This window comes from Asterias rubens, chromosome 22 (assembly GCF_902459465.1).
Source record: "Asterias rubens chromosome 22, eAstRub1.3, whole genome shotgun sequence".
NCBI lineage: Eukaryota > Metazoa > Echinodermata > Asteroidea > Forcipulatida > Asteriidae > Asterias > Asterias rubens.
In genome coordinates this window covers 10,095,061-10,116,195 of record NC_047083.1, presented here as the reverse complement: position 1 = coordinate 10,116,195, position 21,135 = coordinate 10,095,061, and the positions used below count along the sequence as shown (strand labels likewise).

The 21,135-nt window shown below is 39.7% G+C and overlaps 1 protein-coding gene across 2 annotated transcripts in view; it reads left to right on the top strand.

The window, feature by feature from the left end:
• The window catches only part of LOC117305358 (transcription factor Sox-6-like), a 48,824-nt gene extending 35,140 nt beyond the window's left edge, over nucleotides 1-13,684 (top strand). For both annotated transcript variants that reach the window (XM_033790228.1, XM_033790227.1), the window contains exons 4-7: nucleotides 7,310-7,500; nucleotides 10,002-10,104; nucleotides 10,432-10,593; nucleotides 11,860-13,684. In XM_033790228.1, the coding sequence (XP_033646119.1) occupies nucleotides 7,310-7,500; nucleotides 10,002-10,104; nucleotides 10,432-10,593; nucleotides 11,860-12,209 (806 nt within the window). In that variant the 3' untranslated portion in view covers nucleotides 12,210-13,684. The remainder of the gene's footprint in view (nucleotides 1-7,309; nucleotides 7,501-10,001; nucleotides 10,105-10,431; nucleotides 10,594-11,859) is intronic.
• The last annotated feature ends 7,451 nt before the right edge of the window (nucleotides 13,685-21,135 follow it).

The window sequence follows — 21,135 nt, the reverse complement described above, 5'->3', positions numbered from 1 at the left end:
CTTGTTTCAATTTGTCCATGAAAAAACTGTTAAAAATCTTTACAAAGCTGGTGATTTTGTTTTCTCTTGCAAGGCCTGTATGCCAGGGCACCAAGGCATTTATCCTTGTTAAAGGGCATCCTATGAGGTAATGTAAATTTCTACTGGAGCGTTTTAAGGGCACCAAGGCAATGACCAGGGGGCATGGAGGCAATCGCCTTCATTGCCTCCATGAAGTATCAGTTTCTACTGGAGCATTTCAAAGGCACCAAGGCAAGGACCAAGGGGCATGGAGGCAATCTCCTTTGTTGTATCCATGAAACATCCGGCCTGGATTTCAGGCTGCAGTTTGTTAAATGAAGAAGTCTTGAAATGTTCTTAAACAGGTGTTTTGTTGAGGGGGTAATGGTTAGGTCAGAGGAGGGATATCGGCAATGTTACTGAATGACTAAATCTCTGGAATTGGCACCCTTAAGCTTAATTGAGTAATTAGAATGTAACGAGATTAACTCTCTATGCTTAGGAAGGGTTTAGCTTAGCGGGATGGGTGAAAGTATACAAGTATACAGTGCTAACACACATCGGTGTATGGGTAAAAACCAAAATTAACATTTAGAAACGTTTTTAAGTGAAGCAAAGTTGCTTAGTTTAAAAATAACAAAAAATAAATCGAAGCTCTAAATAATTCAAGACCTTGATTGCCCCAAGTATTCTTTAACCGATATTTCACTTTCCCCAGTTCTACTTTTTCTTCCTGTGTGCGAGTTCTGCATCGTCTGTACACCCCTATTGAACCACGACGTGTGAAACTCGCTTCAGGCTATGCAAAGTCAAATTATTTCCAACAGTGGATTTTTGGGCTTCGAAAGTAGCCCAAGACAACAGCAGCCGATTTCACAAAACGCTAGGATTAATCCTATCTCTAGTTAGGACGAGTAAGCCGTCTTAACTTAGGATGGGTTCATTGGTCCTAATGTCTTTGGATCCAAATGAACTTTGGAAGTCCTAAGATTAATCCAAGGTTAGGAAGAGTTACCTATCCTAACTAAGGATGGGTTCAATCTGCTAACGTCTTTGGATACGGAACTGAACTCGTCCTAAGTCCTAAGATTACTCCAAAGTTAGGGAGATTTTGGTGAAAAGGACGGCAGGCTACTTTGGAGTATTCAGTCACTTGAGGCTTGAAAAGTAGCCCAATTCCCTGATCCAGCTTTCGCCTTACATCATAGAACGTCTGGTCTTACTGAATGTGACACTTGGAAGACTGGCGTCAAATTGACCGTGAGAGCCAAGCGGAAGTCTCTGAAGAAAAAAATCCACGACGCCATCCTGGGGTAGAGGGGGGGGGGGGGCTTGAAAACATGAATCTGTAACGATTCACAAAGATTCTAGGTTGCTGATTGGAGAAAGTATTGAGTGTTTTGTTGGACGTTAAAAAATCTGTACCTGTGTGGGAAGTGTTTCCTTAAGATTTGAATCGGATAAGATTTTGTCTTTTCCTGTTCTGTAAGTGAAAGTCAATTGCACTGTTGAGTCACATCAGGAGAGTAGTCGAGCAATTAACTGAGGATCAGAAGTTTTTCTTCACTTTTTTTGGAAAGGTTTGAAAAAGTAAGCTTAGGACATGGATTCGAAAAAGGTCCATAGATCCTTCTATACCTACATGTAGTTGGGTCATTTATATTCCAACCCACACTCTGCTGATCAGAGCTTGAGTCCGGTGCTTTTAACGACTTGGCCCTTAACAAGGACCCAGACTCAAACCTGCACTCTGCTGATCAGAAACACCAGAGCGTGAAATCGGAGCTCTTAACCACTGACGTGTAGGCCTATTTCATGTTCAACGCGCAACAAAGTTCATCTTACATAATGGCGCGCGCGTCTCCTTACGGTCCCTCTGCGTTTGTGCACGCAGCATTACCAGTGCGCGCTCTAGTTCTTGCAATATAACTCTATGATCATTCCCATCTATAAAGAGATAAGCAAAGGTTTGTAATAGCTACTAATAGTCCCATTATGATGGCCTACTTTCCCTCTACTCCCCCCCCCACTCTCAGCTCCTCCTTCCCCCCTATCACCAATATATTTGTGTTAAGGCATCCACGTTTGCTTCCGTCAATCCTGCCAACGGAGACAAACTTGATCATGTGGGTAAGTCGTGGAAATCTGTAGATGTCAGGTGCGGGAAATCACCAAAATTCTTCTTTTCCTTCTTCAATCAGCCGGGCAGACCAAGTCGTGAGAAGTCCTCGCTGTGGATCCCTTTTGCTGGCGCCAGGAGTATGCGGTGTATTTAGCTCACCTTCCCTGGGGAGGTCCTTGTGGGACCGTTCCATCAATTGTTTTCCCACTAGTCTGCGTCTGACAATCCACTTGCAATTTCCTCTTTATTTTAGTTTATTATTATTTTTCTAATTTGGGGTTTTGAAAACATATGGATTTCTTTGAGGTTTTTTTAACTCATTCTCGTCTGGGATTAATGAAGTCTTATATTTTGTGAAGTTGCGACGCGAATGTTGGTACCACGTTGTATCCTGCAGAACGAACATGGTATACTAGTACCAGCTGAAAAGACTTTCAGAAAAAGTGTTAACCAGCGTCGCCAATGAAGACTGAACGGACGCCAGTCCAAATCAACTTCTGATGTCGAACAAAAACTCGCAATTCATCTACAGAATACGAAGAAACTATGAATAAATAGTACACTTGCGGGTACAACCATGTGTAAATCTCTTTGCTCTGAAAAGAGTCGGATTTGGTCTCGACGTTTCAAACAAGACACTCTGCTCATCTTCAGGAGAAGACGTTAAGAAAAACACTGGCTCTTTTCAGAGCCAACACTCCCACAAAAGAGACTTACACTTGGCTGTGCCGGCAAGTTTACTATTTATTTATAGATTCTTCTAATTTATCCATTCCATGCAAACCTTCGAACAATACTTATCTACAGTAGTTGAACACTTTTCAAACACTTGCAACAAAGTTTTGACATCAGCCAAAATTGCAGGAAGTAAAACTCTTCATTTTGGCTAATTAATATTACTACAAATTTGCTTGAACAAACTAGATAAAGTGTTAATTAGCACCACCAATGTAGACCAAAACAGATTTGCGATAACCTAACCCTCCTCCCGACATGCAAATCAACATGTCAAAGAATAAGTCTTGAGTAATTCATCGACAGAAGTTGAATACTTTTCAAAGTGAAGGAATCACTCGCGACAACGTTTTGTCATCAGCCGAAGTCGTAGGAAATAGAAATCTTCCTTCTGGCCGATTATTTCCAGCACTGGTCTCTGTTGATGACACAAGGTGTCTTTTATGAGTTCAACGAGTCCCTTTCCTCATTTTGGTTGTCAAGAAACATTAGAATAGATACTTCCGTCGACCCTAAAAAAAAAAAACACCTAACAGCTGGGCGTCTGAAGACTCGAGATAACCTACAGTTGTTGAGTTACTCATTACCGAAGCTGGAAATGCTTGTAATATGGCGTTAGAATTATACAATGAATATGCTGTATTAATAGGCTTTGGCATGGCCTTGTCTTTACACACTGATGATGTTCCCTCTTAAAGCAGGGATGTGACTTCTCCGTTTTTAACCGGAAATCCAGAGTAGGGCTTTCAAAAGATAAATGCATGTAAGCAGGCATCAAACCTGCAAGCTTTTGCGCTCGCAAGCTTTTGCGCTCGCAAGCTTTTGCGCTCGCAAGCTTTTGCGCTCTCAGGCTTTTGCGCTCGCAAGCTTTTGCGCTCGCAAGCTTTCGCACTCACAAGCTTTCGCGCTCACAAGCTTTCACTATTTGCTTTCATAGTTCAGGGGTTTTTTTTTCCAAGAGCCTCTCACATCCCTGTGAAAGTCACTTGACTCATTTGGTAATTGTCAAAGACTAATATTCTCACTTGGTGTATCTCAACAAAACCTGTGATAATTTTCACTCAATTGGTCATCGAACTTGCAGGAAAATAATGAAAGAAAAAAGAGGGAGTCGTTTTCCGAAATGTTTTATACTCTCAACAGCTCGTCTTTCTCACTTTACTTCATCCCGTGATCGACATGTTGGTCGTTGGGGTACCATGATGGATGCATCTGTTGTCACGGATCGCCACAGCTTTTTGTTCTCTATCAGCAATCCTTTGCTCGTTACCAAGTAGATTTGTTAACTAATATATATTTTGAGTAATTACCTAAAGTGTTTAGTGCCTTTAAACATGTTTGGTACCTAAAGCGTCAGATCTAGGTCATACAATCGACTAGACTAAGGGAATAGTCACTAGCGCCAACAGCACTTCGTGACCTTTGAAGTGAGCGCAAAGCACCGCGATCCGTTTTCAGATAGTTTTAGAAGAACAGCTGTTGCACTTGCTGAGAGTTACATCCCAAAACAAGTGTCTCTTTGAAAGTAAAGACTCAATGTCGTAGATAAACAATCATCAGAACATGTCCGTTTCTCCTTGTTTGGAGAACGGATTTGAATCTTTATTTGAATCTTAATCTTAAGTTGGGGAGGTAGTGCTTTCTGCTCTACCAGCTAGGCTTCTGATGGATGATACCCAAGCCTACATCTGTATGGACTGTGAAGAGGGTAACCCTGTTTCAGCCCCAGGAGTAGGTGGCAATGGCCCCTGGAAAAATAGTTGATTGTAGCCCACACCTTGAAGTGGCCTTCAGGTCTGGTGTGTCTGGCGACTTGCATAAAAAAAAGTAATGACAAATTATAGGCAGTTGCAGATCTGTTCAAAATAAATAATTTCAATTCATCCTGCCCTCTTCTGGATGAAGTGAAAAAAAAAAGTGTTGTGGCCAAGCGGTTAAGAGTACCAGACTCAAGCTCTAACCAGCAGAGTGTGGGTTCGAGTCCAGGGCCCAGTTTCATAGCTCTGCTTACCGTAAGCACAGAATCGGCGCTTACGGAAGCAGGGAATTCTGTGCTAACGGCAAGCGTATTTCACGGGTTAGCGGCGAATTTTGGCTTCTGCGCGTGCGTACTCCCCGTTACTAGGCATTCTAGGCTTACGAGGCTAGCGCAGAAATTCGGCGCTTGCACGTAAGCGGGGAATCGTGATCGTATTTGGGACTGGTATCCGGTCACATCTGTTTATATTTGGTTTGCAGTAACACCATGTGTGTGTCTCATGCATACTTGCCAGGTAGAGTTTGTTCCTTAGGCATGTTAGAGAACTGTCTTTCGGCAAAGTAGATTTATCGGATTGTTCGGGAGACTGCTCATTTCTGCTAAGCAGAAAATTGTTAAGCAATATTATCTGCTTAAACAGCTCTATGAAATTGGGCCTGCTGTTCTAAAGGCTTATCTCATTGGATTATTTCATTTTCGTCGCTACTTTCATGTGCATGTAATTGCAGAGTCATAGTATTTATGTTATGTCAATTTCAACATCTGAGTATTTCTGTCAACTTTGAGAAGGAGGCCGATTAAACAACCTTCTTCCCCCTTCCCTTTCCCAAGTTGGACCCGAGACTGTAGGGAGATCTACATTTAATTGCTTGATTGAGTTTGTTCTTGTTGTAACTTGAGGGCGTGTGAGTGGGCCTTAGATAAACATCTTAAGGACTGGTCCAATGAAGTTCTATAAAACTGAATGTCAAATCATGTATCCGTGGAAATTAATGTTGATGGAAACACCATTATGAAGGGTAGAAACTGGGCGAAAAGATCGTCCAAACTTCCAGTTCTGCATATTTCTTGGGAGGTTTATTTCTTTTTTTGTTATACTTGTTGTTCTGCCGTCGATTTCACCAAACTTTTCCTAACTTAGGATTAATCTAAGGACTTAGGACGAGTTAAGTTCTGTAACCATAGACTTAGGTAAAATTAATTCCAACGTTTTATGAAATAAGGCAGAAAGAACCAAAGGGTCAGTTAAAGAGTGAGCTACGTTCTGGAAATTGTATCTCTTTGGACCATTATATCTTGATGTAAATCTCTAAGTGTGGATCCGTTTTCAGAATGAGGACAGTTAGTTTTCCCCCGTCCCTTGCGTCCCATGCGTGGAGATTTCTTGACCTTGCAGGGCTGTATGCTTCGTTTTTGAAAGGGCAAGGGCACCAATGCATTTTCGCCTTGGTAAAGGGCACCCTATGATGAAATTGCAAATTTGTACTGGAGCATTTCAAGGGCACCAAGGCAATGACCAGGGGACACGGAGGCAATCGCCTTCGTTGCCTCCGTGAAGTATCAGGCCTGACCTTGTCTATCCCATGTCTTATAACAGTGTCTCCTGAGATGCTAGACTGATGTACTCCAGAGTTCCTATCAATCACAATATACCCAACATTATTGGAAAAAAAGTTCATTGCCGCTTGCGCCTATTTCACATGAACACGTGTGAGCGCTACAAAAGAGGAAGCGTGTAGGTGCCAGAGTTCTGTGTTCCAATTAGCCGCTGCCATATTTTGACATGAGGGGGGGACGTCTAGTCGGTATTGTTCCCTTCTGATTGTAGCTGATGTTAAAGGTTAGCAGGGAATTACGCTAATGCTAATAGGAAATTGGGTAATACGGTCACTTGGGACCGTTGTACGCTTGTCTTTTTTTCTGTTTAGCAGACGAGGGAAGGCTCTGTTGCCTTGTGGTGTTGTATCTTGTTATGGTTTAAAGATATGATGAATGGTGTCTAAAGTCATTAAGAAATTGATTAAGGAACATAACTTTTTATTCTCGTTCGGACTACCTTGGCTACTTCCTGGAAACTGAAACTTATGATTTGATAAAGAAGTCGACTTAAGATTTACTGAAAAAGGAACAAGTGTGACTTTGGAATTTATCAAGAAGGAAAAAGTGTTAATTTATTGATTGATTTTTTTGGGGATAAGCAGGACGGGGTTAAAAAGTGGGAATATGATGACCTTGAAGAAAAGAAAAACTTGTTTGTGGGTCTGATTGAAAAGAAAATGTTTCAATGGTTGTTTTTTTTTAATCACAAGCCTTAAAGCTTGTATTCGCAATTTGCAACTTGTTGCTTAAATTTGCTAGCATTCCTCATTCAATGTTCTTATTAGCTTAATGATTAATTTATATTTTGGACTACAAAGTGATGTTTGATTAACAGTGTGAGCCTTCATACAATCTAGACTGTTTTAAGAGGAGTATCGATTCCTATCTTCAGCTCCCCCGAGTTCTTTTCACATTTAATCATTTAGCTTCTTGTTGCGCCTTACTGAGAGTGGCTTTTTTAGCCTTGTTTGGGGCAAACATTGCATACAAAATATTTAAAAAAAAGAAGATTTTTTTACATTAATTTAAAAAATATTAAAAACCGACTTTGTGTGATATCTAATGAAACCCTATTTGATTCTTTTCACCCTCAGTGTCCGTTGCTCTAACAGAAGCTGCCTCATTAGCAGCAGCCAGCGACTTCCCAATGGCGTCCGATAAAGAGAAGATTGCGTTGGAAGCATTGACCAATCAGCTTCCAACGAGAACGATGGTGATGTACAACGGCGACCATGGAGGCGATAGTAGCTCCAACGCCAGCATCAGCGAAAATGGAGATGAGCCGGTTAGTTTTATCCCTCTCTTGTCATGCTTGTTGAGTTTAAAGGAACATTACAGAATTGGTTTTCGCTAACAAAACAATTGCTGGCAGTGTAAGCACTTTATGTAATCCACCATAAACTGACAAGCCGGTAAAAAGTTTGGTATTGATCGGCCATCTGGGTCACGAGAAATTGTTGAAAACCATTTCAAATTTTGCTTGACATCCATTATAGAAAAAACTTATTTGTTACTTTTATTTTATTGTTTAAATTTTTTTGTTTATTATACTTTACTTTCAATAAATTCTAACCCTCCTTAGCCCCTGTTTAGACCCTCTCTTGCCCCCCTAAGACCTCAGTCACACTCCTTATTTAGAATTTTAGAATCCCTCAGCATCAAATTAATTTGCCTAATCAATCAGTTACCATCAAAGCTTTCCCTAAAAACAGCTCGGAGAGCTCCATGAATTCCCTGGTGGTTTGTTTGACCCTAAACAGCGCCTTGTGTACTTTTTTACTGGAATTTTTTTTTTGCGGGGGGTACTTATAATTTCGTTAGACCCCGGATTAGAGATGAAGGGGGAAAGAAAGTTCTGTGACTTGAAAGTGGTTGTATGTGTGACAGAGGTAAAAGTGGCAGGTTTAGTGAGCTTAAATCCTGTTTGGAAGTGCTGTGTCCGTTTTCTGCGTTAGCGTGGAACAAGGAGTGCTGTTATGTATTAAAGCAGCATTTCCGCCTTTTCCTTCCATCGGCTTGCCTTCCGCGAGGCTTGCACGCAAGGTAATTTGACGCAATTGGTATTTCCAGTTTGGAGTCTCCCAGGTTGACGTGAGAGCTTGTGTCACCGATAGGGGAATTGTTTTTTGTGGGATCGACCTAAAAAAGGGGTGTATGTGTTTTCGAGTATTGAGAGAGACTAGTAAGGGCATTGCGCTTTTTTTAATGGGAGAGGGAAGTTGGGTAAACTTGGACGTGATTTCTGAGTTAGTTTTGGATAAAGGTAAACCTGACACAGATTTGAATGTCAAAACAAAAATGAAGAATTATTTGCACTGAATTTAATTTGGTCTTACTCTGGAAATAGGAATGTTTTATCAGGTTGAATTTGAATGGTTTATCGGGGTCTAGAGTTTCATCTTTGAGAGGGCAAGGCCATTTTCATTTTGAAAAAGGGCACTTCCATTGGTAAATCTTAAAGTCTATAAGAAACTTTTAAAGGGCACCAAGGCGAAGACCATGGCCTCCCTGAAGTTCTAGGCCTGATTTATAAGCCAATGATTAAAACAATTTAACGTAGTGGTCACACATCATTAAAAAAATATGAGGTTGAGGTTGTGTTTGAATGTTGACAGATCAGGTGTGTCCCTCAGACAGGGGTACCGTCTATTTCACCAAACTCTTCCTAACTTACAGTAGGAGTTAAATTCCGTAACCATAGGCGTTAGGGCGCATTGAACCCATCCTAAGTTAAGGCCAAGTCACACAGACCCTGATATGAGAACGAAAACGATACAAATGCACGCCCTCGATTGCTTGAATGAGCGTGGGCGTATTCTGCGTGGAGCATTTCAACCAATCGAGGGTGTGCATTTTTATCGTTATCGTTTTCGTTCTCGTTATCGGGGCCTTAAGGAAGAGATACTCGTCTTAATCCTTTCGTAATATCGTCTGGTGGTGTTTTTTCTTCTTCTTAGTGGGTGGGGAGGATTGGTTTGGTCTAGGCCCGCCTGTCACAGGTTGGCCTTGGATTTATACCCATGATATTTGTCACATCCTTCTAAAATATGGTTGACACAGATATCAGTTTAAAAAAAAAATGATTTAAATTTATGTTTCCTTTTTTCCCTGTTATCACCTTAGCATGGTTATAATCTAGATGTTATCTAACGACTCAGGAATGTTTCCCTGATGGATGGTTTCATTTATGATTTCAAAACCTATTTACCAGATTTTATGGCATGTCGAGGCCTAGCGGTTAAGAGCACCGGATTCCAACCCTGGTGTTTCTGATCAGCAGAGTGTGGGTTCGAATCCCAGTCGTGACACCTGTGTCCTTAAGCGATGCTTAGTCCTTTGGATGGGACGTAAAGTCGTTGGTCGGGACGCAAAGCTGTTGGTCGGGACGCAAAGCTGTTGGTCCTATGCAATGTGTAACTCATGTAAAATAACCCAAGGTGCATTTTCTTATAGGTTTGGCTTAAACCTTTTTCCTCTACCATATTGCAACTTTATTCACCATTCTTTTCAGACGGCGCACCCAATGCAAATGCTTAATTAATGACTTCTTATTTTAGAAAGGTTTGCGGTAACACCATAGTCATTACATGGTGTTACCGCAAACCTTTCTATATCGTATTTCCACCATGCAAAGTTTCAAATCCTACTGTACTTAATGACTTCTTGTCGTTTTTCAGCTTCAAATAAACTCTACTGTTGGAGCCTTCTTCTATTGTACGCATGACACGATATAGATCTTGACTTGAAACCTTTCTTGACGCAACTTTATTCATTATTCTTTTGCAGACTGCGTACCCGTTGCATATGTTGCAGAGTATGAAGAAATCAATCGTCATTGACCTGACAGATGAAGATGGGAGACCTAAGATGGACGTCCAAGTTGACAACTGTGAGTAAAAGATCTTAAAGGCGTTTGTTTTTAGAAGCGTTCCATTGCTTTAATCCTATTATATAAAGGCAGATGGATACAAAAAAGCTAACCTGTGAAGATTCCATTTCAAAAGGTAGTTGCGTTTTTAAGATGCCGCCGAAAATCAGGAGCGAATTTGTCCATGACAAATTTGTCCAGAATAATTCATTGTCCATTATAAATATTGATTATCATTGTTAAGACCAAAAGCTTTTGTTAATTTAAAAGTCAGTTGTTGGCTTTCTTTACGTGTAGTTAATGTGTAATTCTTTACGTGTAGTTAATGTGTAATTATTGTTATTCCAGCAACGATTGCTCGCATGTACCGTGACACAAGGAAACTGGAGTCTAACAGACCCCACATCAAACGACCAATGAATGCATTCATGGTTTGGGCCAAGGAGGAAAGACGAAAGATCTTAGCAAGACATCCAGACATGCACAACTCTAATATCAGCAAGATACTTGGTAAGTCAATCTCTAGACTCTGTTCAAGCCATTTTCTAGACTTCATTCAAGCTGTTTTCTAGACTCCGTTCAAGCTGTTTTCTAGACTCCGTTCAAGCTGTTCTCTAGACTCCGTTCAAGCCATTTTCTAGACCCCGTTCAAGCTGTTTTCTAGATTCTGTTCAAGCCGATTTCTAGACTCTGTTTAAGCCGTTTTCTAGACTCCATTTAAGCCGTTTTCATCCTCTTCAGGGTTTTCAGACAACCCTGTCTAGCTAGAGAAGGAGCAGAATGTGGGTTTGAATCCTGGTAACGACACTTGTTTACGTTGTTAACTCGGCAGGATCCTTATGTGAGCAAGTACCTGTCTTTATCGTTGCGTTTAAAGACAGGGGACCAGTCTAGTAGTGCCTTCTCCCCTTGATATCAACAGAGGGCAGTATTTAAGTTTTGTGTGATACTAGAAAACCTTTTCTTTCTTCATTAATAAGGGAATGTAATTTAGAGGCACAGATGTTGCGATAGATGATTGGAGAATAAGGAACCTAGAAATCATTACTGGTTAGCAGGGCTTGTGCGCGTCTGTACTCCACGTTACTAGGCATTCTACGCGTACAAGGTTAGCCACCAAATTGGCGCTTGTCAGAATTTGGCAAATGGAGAATGGTGATCGTAAGCGCAGAATTCGGTGGTAAGCAGAACCTTGCAATTGGCCTCTGCTCGAGATAATCTGTCTAGAATATTCACTGCCCACTCTGGACTATACTACCAGGGGAGTATGATGGGCTATTGATAAAGGATTACTGACTCTGGGGGATTAATCTCAGCTTAAGGGTTGTGTCTATTGTTTGGTTCCAGGAGGGGAGCCATGATTGTGGACTCGACAACAATGGCCCAATAGGGAACAGCTTAAAGAATGGCCCAAAAGGGAACAGCTTGAAGAATGGCCCAAAAGGGAACAGCTTAAAGAATGGCCCAAAAGGGAACAGCTTGAAGAATGGCCCAAAAGGGAACAGCTTAAAGAATGGCCCAAAAGGGAACAGCTTGAAGAATGGCCCAAAAGGGAACAGCTTGAAGAATGGCCCAAAAGGGAACAGCTTGAAGCTGGGCCAGTACACCCTATTGCTCTCCTGGTTTTAAGACACTGTGTGGGATACAAGGGGGGGGGGGTTTCTTACCATGAAAGAAAAGATCTACCGCCTAAAAATGTACTTAATTGCCTTCAGCTGCTGCAGACAATCTGTCCAGAAAGTTGACTAATTTTGGATCTTTTCTTGTTTTGTTCAGGTTCCAAATGGAAGACCATGTCTAACGCCGAGAAGCAGCCATACTACGAGGAACAAGCCCGTCTCAGCAAAGCCCACCTTGAGAAGTATCCCGATTACAAATACAAACCCCGCCCAAAACGAACCTGCATCATTGACGGCAAGAAGCTTAAGATCGGTGAGTACAAAGCCCTGATGCGAGCTAAGCGTCAAGAAGTCCGACACGTCTTCTATACGCGAGACGGCGAGCACATGGTGAGGGCGCCAAACATTGGACCAATGTCTCCACACGGACTATCGATGGTGGATGGGGCGTACTCCATGGCGCAAGTCTCATCACCAATGTCATTAGAATCACCGACAGAGTACTGAGTACTGTTTTAGTCTTCAAGGTTTTTACTTTCTACGTTTTTTAATTAGAAGCTTCTTTTCCCCGCCCTTTTTTATAAAGCGGACAGATTTCTGCTAAGCGAAGAAAAGTCCCGGGCCTAATTTCATAGAGGTGCTTAGGCACAGAAACTAGCTAAGCACAACAAAATTTTGCTTACCAGAATAAGGTTACTGGCTAAACTACAATGTCGCTCGTACAATTTGTGACTGGTAACCTGCTCATTTCTGCTTAGCAGAGAATTGTTAAGCAATATTTTCCACTTAAGCGTCTCTTTGATTGGGCCTAGTTGGTTAGGGGTTGAACAAAGAAATTGACTAGAGCGTGATTGAACCAATGACCTCCGGATTAACGTGCCGGCGCTCTACCAACTGAGCTATCTAGCCCTATGTTGATGGTCTTCCTGTTTTGTCGAAATCAGCAGAAACCGGTTAGCAGTTTTTGACTTGATTCTGCTAACTGCTTAGTAGATAAACAGCTTTATGAAAAAGGGTTTGTCTCGTGGAGACATTTTGGTTTACTTTGTATGAATCAGCCAGACTGAGACTATGAGGAGAATAGTCAGGTTTCTTTATATGCATTGAGTATTAACTGTATGATTAATGCTGGGAGCAAGACAAACATGGCCTAAAATTGTATCTAGGTTTGTTCGCATCAAGGATGCTACAAAGTTTTAATCAATTCACAAGCTTTGTCTGAGAGAATTCTCCCGTTAAGGTGAGTTTTAATCTCAGAGTTAACCATGTGTGAACATCAAAAACATGGGACCCTTGACTTTTTCATTTTAAATGTGTTAGAGCAAGTTCTAGTGGACCCGTGGTTGACTACTGACCTTCCGCCTTTTCGCTTTAGTGTCACTGGTTCCCCTCTGCATTTTACACATGTTAGAATGGAACATGCTGTTGGGACCAGTGAAGAAACCATGGGCTTGAGGCTGGTTCCAAATGGTCGACCACAGTAGTCAACCAATGCTGGGGTTCGAGTGCAAATAGTCAACCATTAGATAAACCCTGGTGCACACTAGAACTTGCTCTCAGTTGCAGCTCGCTTAAATCCATTGCATTGTAAAATAAATCGCTGCTTCATCGCTCGCATGTTGGGTTTTAAAACTTACATGTAGGAGCTGAGTTATGCATGGTTTAAAACTGCTTGTACATTGTCTAAGACCCCAGTGATGAGCAGTATGACTTATCACTGAAGAAACAAAGCTTGGCTTCTGGTGCGCTATTATAGGCAGAGTTATATCATTGGCGTTTATAACCTCCTTATTCGTACTCTCAGTTTCTTTAACTCAGTAGTGGGGCTTGCTTTCTTTACATTGCGGGAAACCAACATAGAGCCTAATTTCATAGAGCTGCTTAAGCTCAAAAATGTAGCTGAGCACAATGGTTACCAGCCAAGGTACCATGTCACATGTACATTTTGTGACTGGTATCCTGCTCATTTCTGCTTAGCACAGAAATGAAGACGATCAGAGCATACTGATCAAAACAGCGAGTTGAAACCAACGGTTCTTTTCAGAACCACCCCAACTCATTAGAGATTATCATTACATGGTGTTACCGCAAACCTTACTAAATCACACAAATGTTAAGCAATGTTGTCTGCTTAGGTAGCTCTATGAAATTGGCCCCAGGTTTGTGTTAGAAACCTTGGCCCCTAAAATGCAGCTTTCAATTATACTTCGCAGGCTCAACAGCAACTTTAATACGATATCAGTTTTTACCTATTTTTACGGACTACCTCAAAAGTGGACGCTATTTGCAATAGAATGCAGCATGAATGACGAGGCGAGACCAGTGCCCATTGTTAACTTTAAAGTCCTTGAAGTTATCGTTGACTCGGTCTCCTAGCGATGACTAGAGCAAGCAAATCGAAACGATGAGACCAATCAAGAACTGACTCCGTGGTAGTACAGTTAATAACGATCCTCTTATCTAAAGTCGTCGGTTTCCTACCTTCCGTCCAGGTAGTAGTTCAGGACAGTTCTTTTCAACATGCAAAGTTTCAACTTGTACCAATTTAAAAAGTTCGGTAGAATCAGTTGTCGAATCAGAAAGATTTCAACAATAATGGAAAAACCAAGAAATATTTAACAAAGTAATTAATTCACATCTTTTAGTCTTCAATTTCTGTCAGCTAAAGAAATATTCAAGGTTTAAGTTATTAACGCAGCATGGGAACTTCATCAGCAGCCATTACCCTCGCCTTCCATTCTTAGCACTTTGACTATTGACCTTTGACCCTTTAACCTTTGACCTCAAGTAGGGTTCATTTAATTAAACTAGTGCAGCTGAGATGTGCTAACATTTGGATTTTGCTTTTAATTTTAAATTTTTAATGTGTTTGAGAGACATTAGATGCGTGTTGCCAAGGAATTGTACAATGACATCACAAACGCCCTCCTGAAACTCGTAGTTGTTTTACTTTTAGTCTGAGCTTTATTGTAGAGTTTGAAATTCGTTTTCTGCAGCAGCTAATAATGTTAACCCTGTATACAACTTGTTAACGATATTGTATTTAACATTGCTAAAAGTATTCTTTTTGACAAATTCACATAGTTGTTATGTGAATAACGAACAGGTTCACCTTAGTTTGTATTACTTTTACTATTTTTTGTTTTTATATTATCATTTAAAAAATGTAAACCATTCTTGTTTTATTTGACCTCTGCTTGTACATAAAAACAAAAAAGTAAAAGAGAACAGATAAAGTGGTTAGTTTATGTAGAGGACCATAACAAACAAACAAACAAACAAACAAACAAACAAAATGCTTGATTGGTTTCAAACCAAGAGAGCACAAACCAAAGGGTTTTTATCGTGAACAGCGATGTTGGTAAAGGTGTAACATTGTACCTTTATGAACCAAGAGAGGGCGCTATATCATACATATCAATAGAGGGCGCTATAAGACATTTTGAAGCTTTGCTTCATTTTCACCGAACTTCAGCGAGACAAAAACAGTTAAGTCTAAGGCTTGAATAACTTAAGTGTTTGCCCAAGTCGTCAGTGATCGATAGTGCATAGTCTACTACGCTCAGTTGTATAGTGCGAGCCAGTCAAGTTGGTTAATTCATACCCCAGGAGGGCAGGCTTTAGTGATTTACAACTTAGCGTAGTACACTATCCACTATCGATCACTGCATCTTGGGCCAAGACTGGAACAACTTAAGCTTTCTCATTAAAGCAACTTCTGTTTGAAAATTTGTATAGCCCCCTCTTGTGGTCATACAAGTGTAGTGTGACACTTGAGAATACTGCCCTCTTTGGTCAGGTGTTGAGCAGTTCTTCATAACTTAACTCTAAAAAAATAAATGATGGGATTGTGACTGATTGGGACAATGCTGTTGTCCAATTGTATCGTGGCTGCTTTGCTGTAGCGTAGTTTATATGTAAATATGTATTTAAATTTACAGTTATATCGGAATACATTGAAAGTCGTTTAAACCATGGTATACCTCTGTTTAAATTCACTGTAAATTTTAGTACCGGTACACTCGGTAAATCATCGTTTTCTTACTCCGCCCCTTCCCTCCTAGCAAGATAAACAGGCTACCAGCCAAAAATGCCATCAAGATAACATTGCTGTGACTGGTACCGCACAAGTTGCTAAGCAGAATTTTCTGATTAACAGCTAAATGGAACTGGGTTCTGGTTAACTGCTTAGTAAAGTTCATTAATCAATATTCACCACCAAAAGTGTATAATTTAGTTGTATCAATTTGTACTATGCATGATAGCTTGTTATGTTTGCTATTGCGCCATTGACAAAGGCTGTCCTTGCGCGGCCCTAAATAACAATTTATGAATTAACCTCCGAAAAATTAATTTTGATTACAAATTTTTTATTTTTTGTTTTTACTGTTTAATCTTTAAGTAATGTAGAACAAATAATATGTGGGAACAAAGGCGAAAATAAATGGACAACTTTTTGCATTAAATTGGACAACTATCCTGAAAGTGGACTAGACAGCTACTGCGACGCCATTTTGGGTTGAAATTTTGAAACTTAACACGTGCAGTGAGTACCAAGAACCCAACAAAGCAATCCTCACATGACTCTGGAAAGTACCGAGTATACAGTGCTAACACAAATCGGTGTTTGGGTAAAGACCAAAGTTAATATTCCTTATCCCGATGCAAATTTAACATCTATTATAAACGCAATCCTACTGATGTTCCAGCGATACACGCCCATGCTTGGGTCTGTCAGTTAAACTGTTTGATTCATCAGTTCTAGAAATAAACAATGTCAATATAGCTTTTCATGGAATATTAATTGCTAATTTAATTTGTAAAACCTGTAGTTACTAACATTATTATAGACTAAAAGGACAACTAGTGGAAAATGGAAAGATGTATAGACCCCCAATGACTTTTGTATTCACTATGCAATACTTTCTAATATGCTAATTCTATGATGTAGTGTTACATATTCATGACTGTTGTTTTGCATAATGACCCTCACTACTATTTTCATTAGTTGATAGATATCGTGGTAGTTGTTATTGCGAATACATTTGCATAGTTTAGTCTTATTAGGGGTCATATATTATCATATCCGTTGTCCATAATGTTATCCATAATTTCTTAAAAGTTCTCGTCAACGATCTTGTTAATAATTCCTCCCAAGAGTTTTGTAGCTTGAATTCTAAAATTGACAACGAAATATAAATTCAGCAAAATATAATTCAATGATATTATTTGGTTAAAAGAATGAAAACTACGCATAGACTTTGTTTTTGAGTATGAAATAATGTGAATTGATTATTTCTTATTGTGGAATTGATTATTTCTTATTGTGAAATAAGTGTACCAGAAAACAAACAACAACAACCACATGTAAACAGTTTTGTCTTTGCCCAATATTTGTGTAAAACTTATTTGTGAGGGATTCCTCATGAAAAAAATTCATAAATTTTATTCTCCGAAATGCCAAGTGAGTTTAAATCTGTTCAGGTTTGGAACTTGGCTACCATTTTAGGTTTGGCATCTTAATTATCCACTCATAATAGTATTGTTGTTTTATACAAATGCTGAAAATGTCGCCCTTTTAAAAATATACCCTACTGTATCTATTCATTTACTTGATAAACCGGTTACCGTTGAAAATACATTGTAATGCTCACAGGTAGTGACTGGTTCCCTTGTTATATTTACTAAGCATAATACCATCTTGCTAAGCATGTTCTGCTTTTGTTGTTTTATGGAAGTTTACCCTCAGTTGCATTCGGCCTCAGGTTTTTCTTTGAAATCTTCCGTGTTATGTTTCGGCACGATTGAAAAAAAGTTGTTACATCGTATTAATATGTAAGTGTTAGCTAATAGTTCAACAATAGTTAATACGAGTTGAACTCTTCTTCCTTTTGTATAAAAAAAAATTAAAAATACTTGAACGTCATTGCGTAATGACTCTAACATTCATGTTGTTTGGAACTAATGAATATTCATTAGGTCATGTGACGTTGTAGAGTAGAGGTTCATAAATATTCATTAGTGTAACTATCAGGTGCAGAAACTTGTGTAGATTAAAATATAATAATTATGACGTGGTTGTTTGAAAAACTGAAATAATATATGGACATTATTGAACTATTGTATTATTAACATTTTTGTCAATAACTGTCCCGTGACTGTTGTTTCTGTACAATTTATCTGAAATTTATTATGATGTTTACCGATCTGTGGTTTTTATTTTTTATAGACTATTTACCACCTTTTTGAGGCAAAGCGTTGTCGTTGGTTTAAAAGTAATTATTGTGTAATATAGGTAATGGACTGAGTTTTGAGTCTTAGACCACGTGACATTGTGGATAATCAGTGTATATTGTGTTTGTGTAATTAACTAACTATAACTCTACAATTCAAACTTATGATAGTGTACAACAAAGTGTTAGAAATAGTCAAGTGCAAGATGACAGATGCATAGGATTGTGATAAAAGTGTATTCCAATTCTCAGCGTTGTTAAAATTATCCAGGCCCAATTTCATAGAGCTGCAAAAACATGCTAAGCACAACAAAATTATGCTAATAATGATAAAACGTGAAAACAGCTTTAATATAGCGCCCTTAACCCCAAAAGAATCCGGAGGCGCTTAACAGAGGTTAAAACTTTAAGCAAGTTTTAAGAAAAATACTGAACAATTTAGGTAACATTGTTTAAAAATTTAAGCAAGTTCTTGTTAGCTTTTTATCAGAATATTATTACTAGCCAACTATCATGTCGCATGTACCATTTGTGATTGGTATCCTGCACGTTTCTGCTTAGCAGATAGTTGTTATGCGATGTTTACTGCTTAAACAGCTCTATGAAGATGGGTCTTGGGATTTCAAAAAGAGTTAAGACAAGTCTTATCTCGAGTTAGGACGAGTTAATCGTCCTAACTTTGGACTAGCCTTAAGTTTTTGATAACTCCTAGGACTAGACCCAATCCTAACTCTCCCCTTGGGGGATGATACATTCTAACATCGGGAGATGAAGGCTCCATTGATAGATGAAATGTACCCCGATTGGGGTAGATCATCTAAAGGAGATAGTATTGATACCCCTTTGGGGGATGATACATTCTTACATCGGGAGATGAAGGCTCCATTCCTGATTGGGGTAGATATCTAAAGGTGATAGTATTGATACCTCAAAGGGGAAGAGATGATTTAAAATATATCCCAATCGGGTGAGTTTTGAGGTAGGATCTGTAAAGTGTAACAGAGAGAATAGCTTTGCCATTGTATTTGTAGGTAGTATAAAAAGTGATAACATCTAAATACGTGAAGTACCGTTAAATGATTAGTGTACCTTTGATCAACCAGAAGGGGCCAAATTTCCCAAAGAGTCAAGAATTGTTTTTCTTATACAAAGCATTGACTTTGGGCTTGGACCTTCGTGTCCGCTAATGTGCGTGCTTAGCGGATTATTTGCGTGCTTAGCAGGTTTCTATGAAGTTTGGTTCAGATGAAGTTCTGGTTTGCGAGATGGGTTGGGAATGAATTTCAAATCTTGTTCTTTGTAAAACTGAAGTCAAATTTTAATGACTCTCTATTGGAAGCCATTTTAACTTTGAAAGTGACGTCGGTTACTTTTTTTTTTCAATTAGTGTATATAAACCAGGAGTAATGCCTGGAACTATTGGACCCTTTTGATAATTAATAGTAGGGCTTCCGTCATGTGATGTATGTGGTGCTTTGTATTCTTCAGTCTTTAGCATCCATTGTTGAAACACCCCTATGTGAGTAGTTGATTCTTCCATCCAGAGTGTACAACGGACTGTATAATGTCTTCAACCATTATTTTCAGAGGGGTTATATTTATAGATGGTCAGTAAATTATTTTATCTGGTGTTGAAAAACTGCTCTGGTTCCCAGAGTCTACCTAATACAAAGGTAACTGCAACTTGAGTAGTCTGGGGCTATGGTTCGAAATGCGCTAATGTTGATTAATGTAATTGATTTTTGTTCAAAGGGAGCGTTTGACGGTCCAACATTTTGACCAAGATTATGCCAAATTAATGTTCTTATATTTTTGTTTCTTCTGAAGAGAAAAACATTCTTTAGTATTTTAAAACCAGGATATGGCAAGTTGACGGGTGTTTTATTTTTAACAGTTGTTTTATTATTATTTCCCTAAATTATTGGTGCTCAGTGTTATAAAACGGCCCTTTAAGCTTTGTAGATGTGCGCCCTCTGTTGACCTTTGATGGTCAGTTGCATGGTGACTATTATTGTATTATTTTGTATAGCAGGAAAACAAATCTTTAATGACCCTTTTTGACATTGATGTAGTATGAGAAAATAAAAGTTGTGCAACTATACATACCAATTCTTTGTATGGGTGATACATTATTATGTCAGCCGAGTTGTTGTGTCTTTTCCCAAAAGAAGCAGATCTATAGTTTACTAATATTTATAATTTTGATTGCAAGATGTGGGTGGGGTGAGGACTCTGCCGAAATTGGGCAAACCTCTCACGTATGTGAACGAGAAAGTTTGATTTAGGACTCTGCCGAAATAAGGCAAACTATTCACGTATGTGAACGTGAAAGTTAGAGTTAGTACTCTGCCGAAATAAGGCAAGCCTCTCACATATTCGAACGTGAAAGTTAGAGTTAAGACTCTGCCGAAATTAGGCCAACTGCTCACGTATTTGAACGTAAAAGTTAGAGTTAGTACTCTGCCGAAATAATGCAAACCTCTTTAGGTATTTGACCGTGAAAGTTAGAATTATGACTCTGCCGAAATTAGGCCAACTGCTCACGTATGTGAACGTGAAAGTTAGGGTGAGCACACTGCCGAAATTAGGCAAACTACTCACGTATGTGAACGTGAAAGTTAGGGTGAGCGCACTGCCGAAATTAGGCCAACTGCTCACGTATGTGAACGTGAAAGTTAGGGTGAGCGCACTGCCGAAATTAGGCCAACTGCTCACGTATGTGAACGTGAAAGTTAGGGTGAGCGCACTGCCGAAATTAGACAAACTACTCACGTATGTGAACGTGAAAGTTAGGGTGAGCGCACTGCCGAAATTAGGCAAACTACTCACGTATGTGAACGTGAAAGTTAGGGTGAGCGCACTGCCGAAATTAGGCAAACTACTCACGTATGTGAACGTGAAAGTTAGGGTGAGCACACTGCCGAAATTAGGCAAACTACTCACGTATGTGAACGTGAAAGTTAGGGTGAGCGCACTGCCAAAATTAGGCCAACTGCTCACGTATGTGAACGTGAAAGTTAGGGTGAGCGCACTGCCGAAATTAGGCCAACTGCTCACGTATGTGAACGTGAAAGTTAGGGTGAGCGCACTGCCGAAATTAGACAAACTACTCACGTATGTGAACGTGAAAGTTAGGGTGAGCACACTGCCGAAATTAGGCAAACTACTCACGTATGTGAACGTGAAAGTTAGGGTGAGCG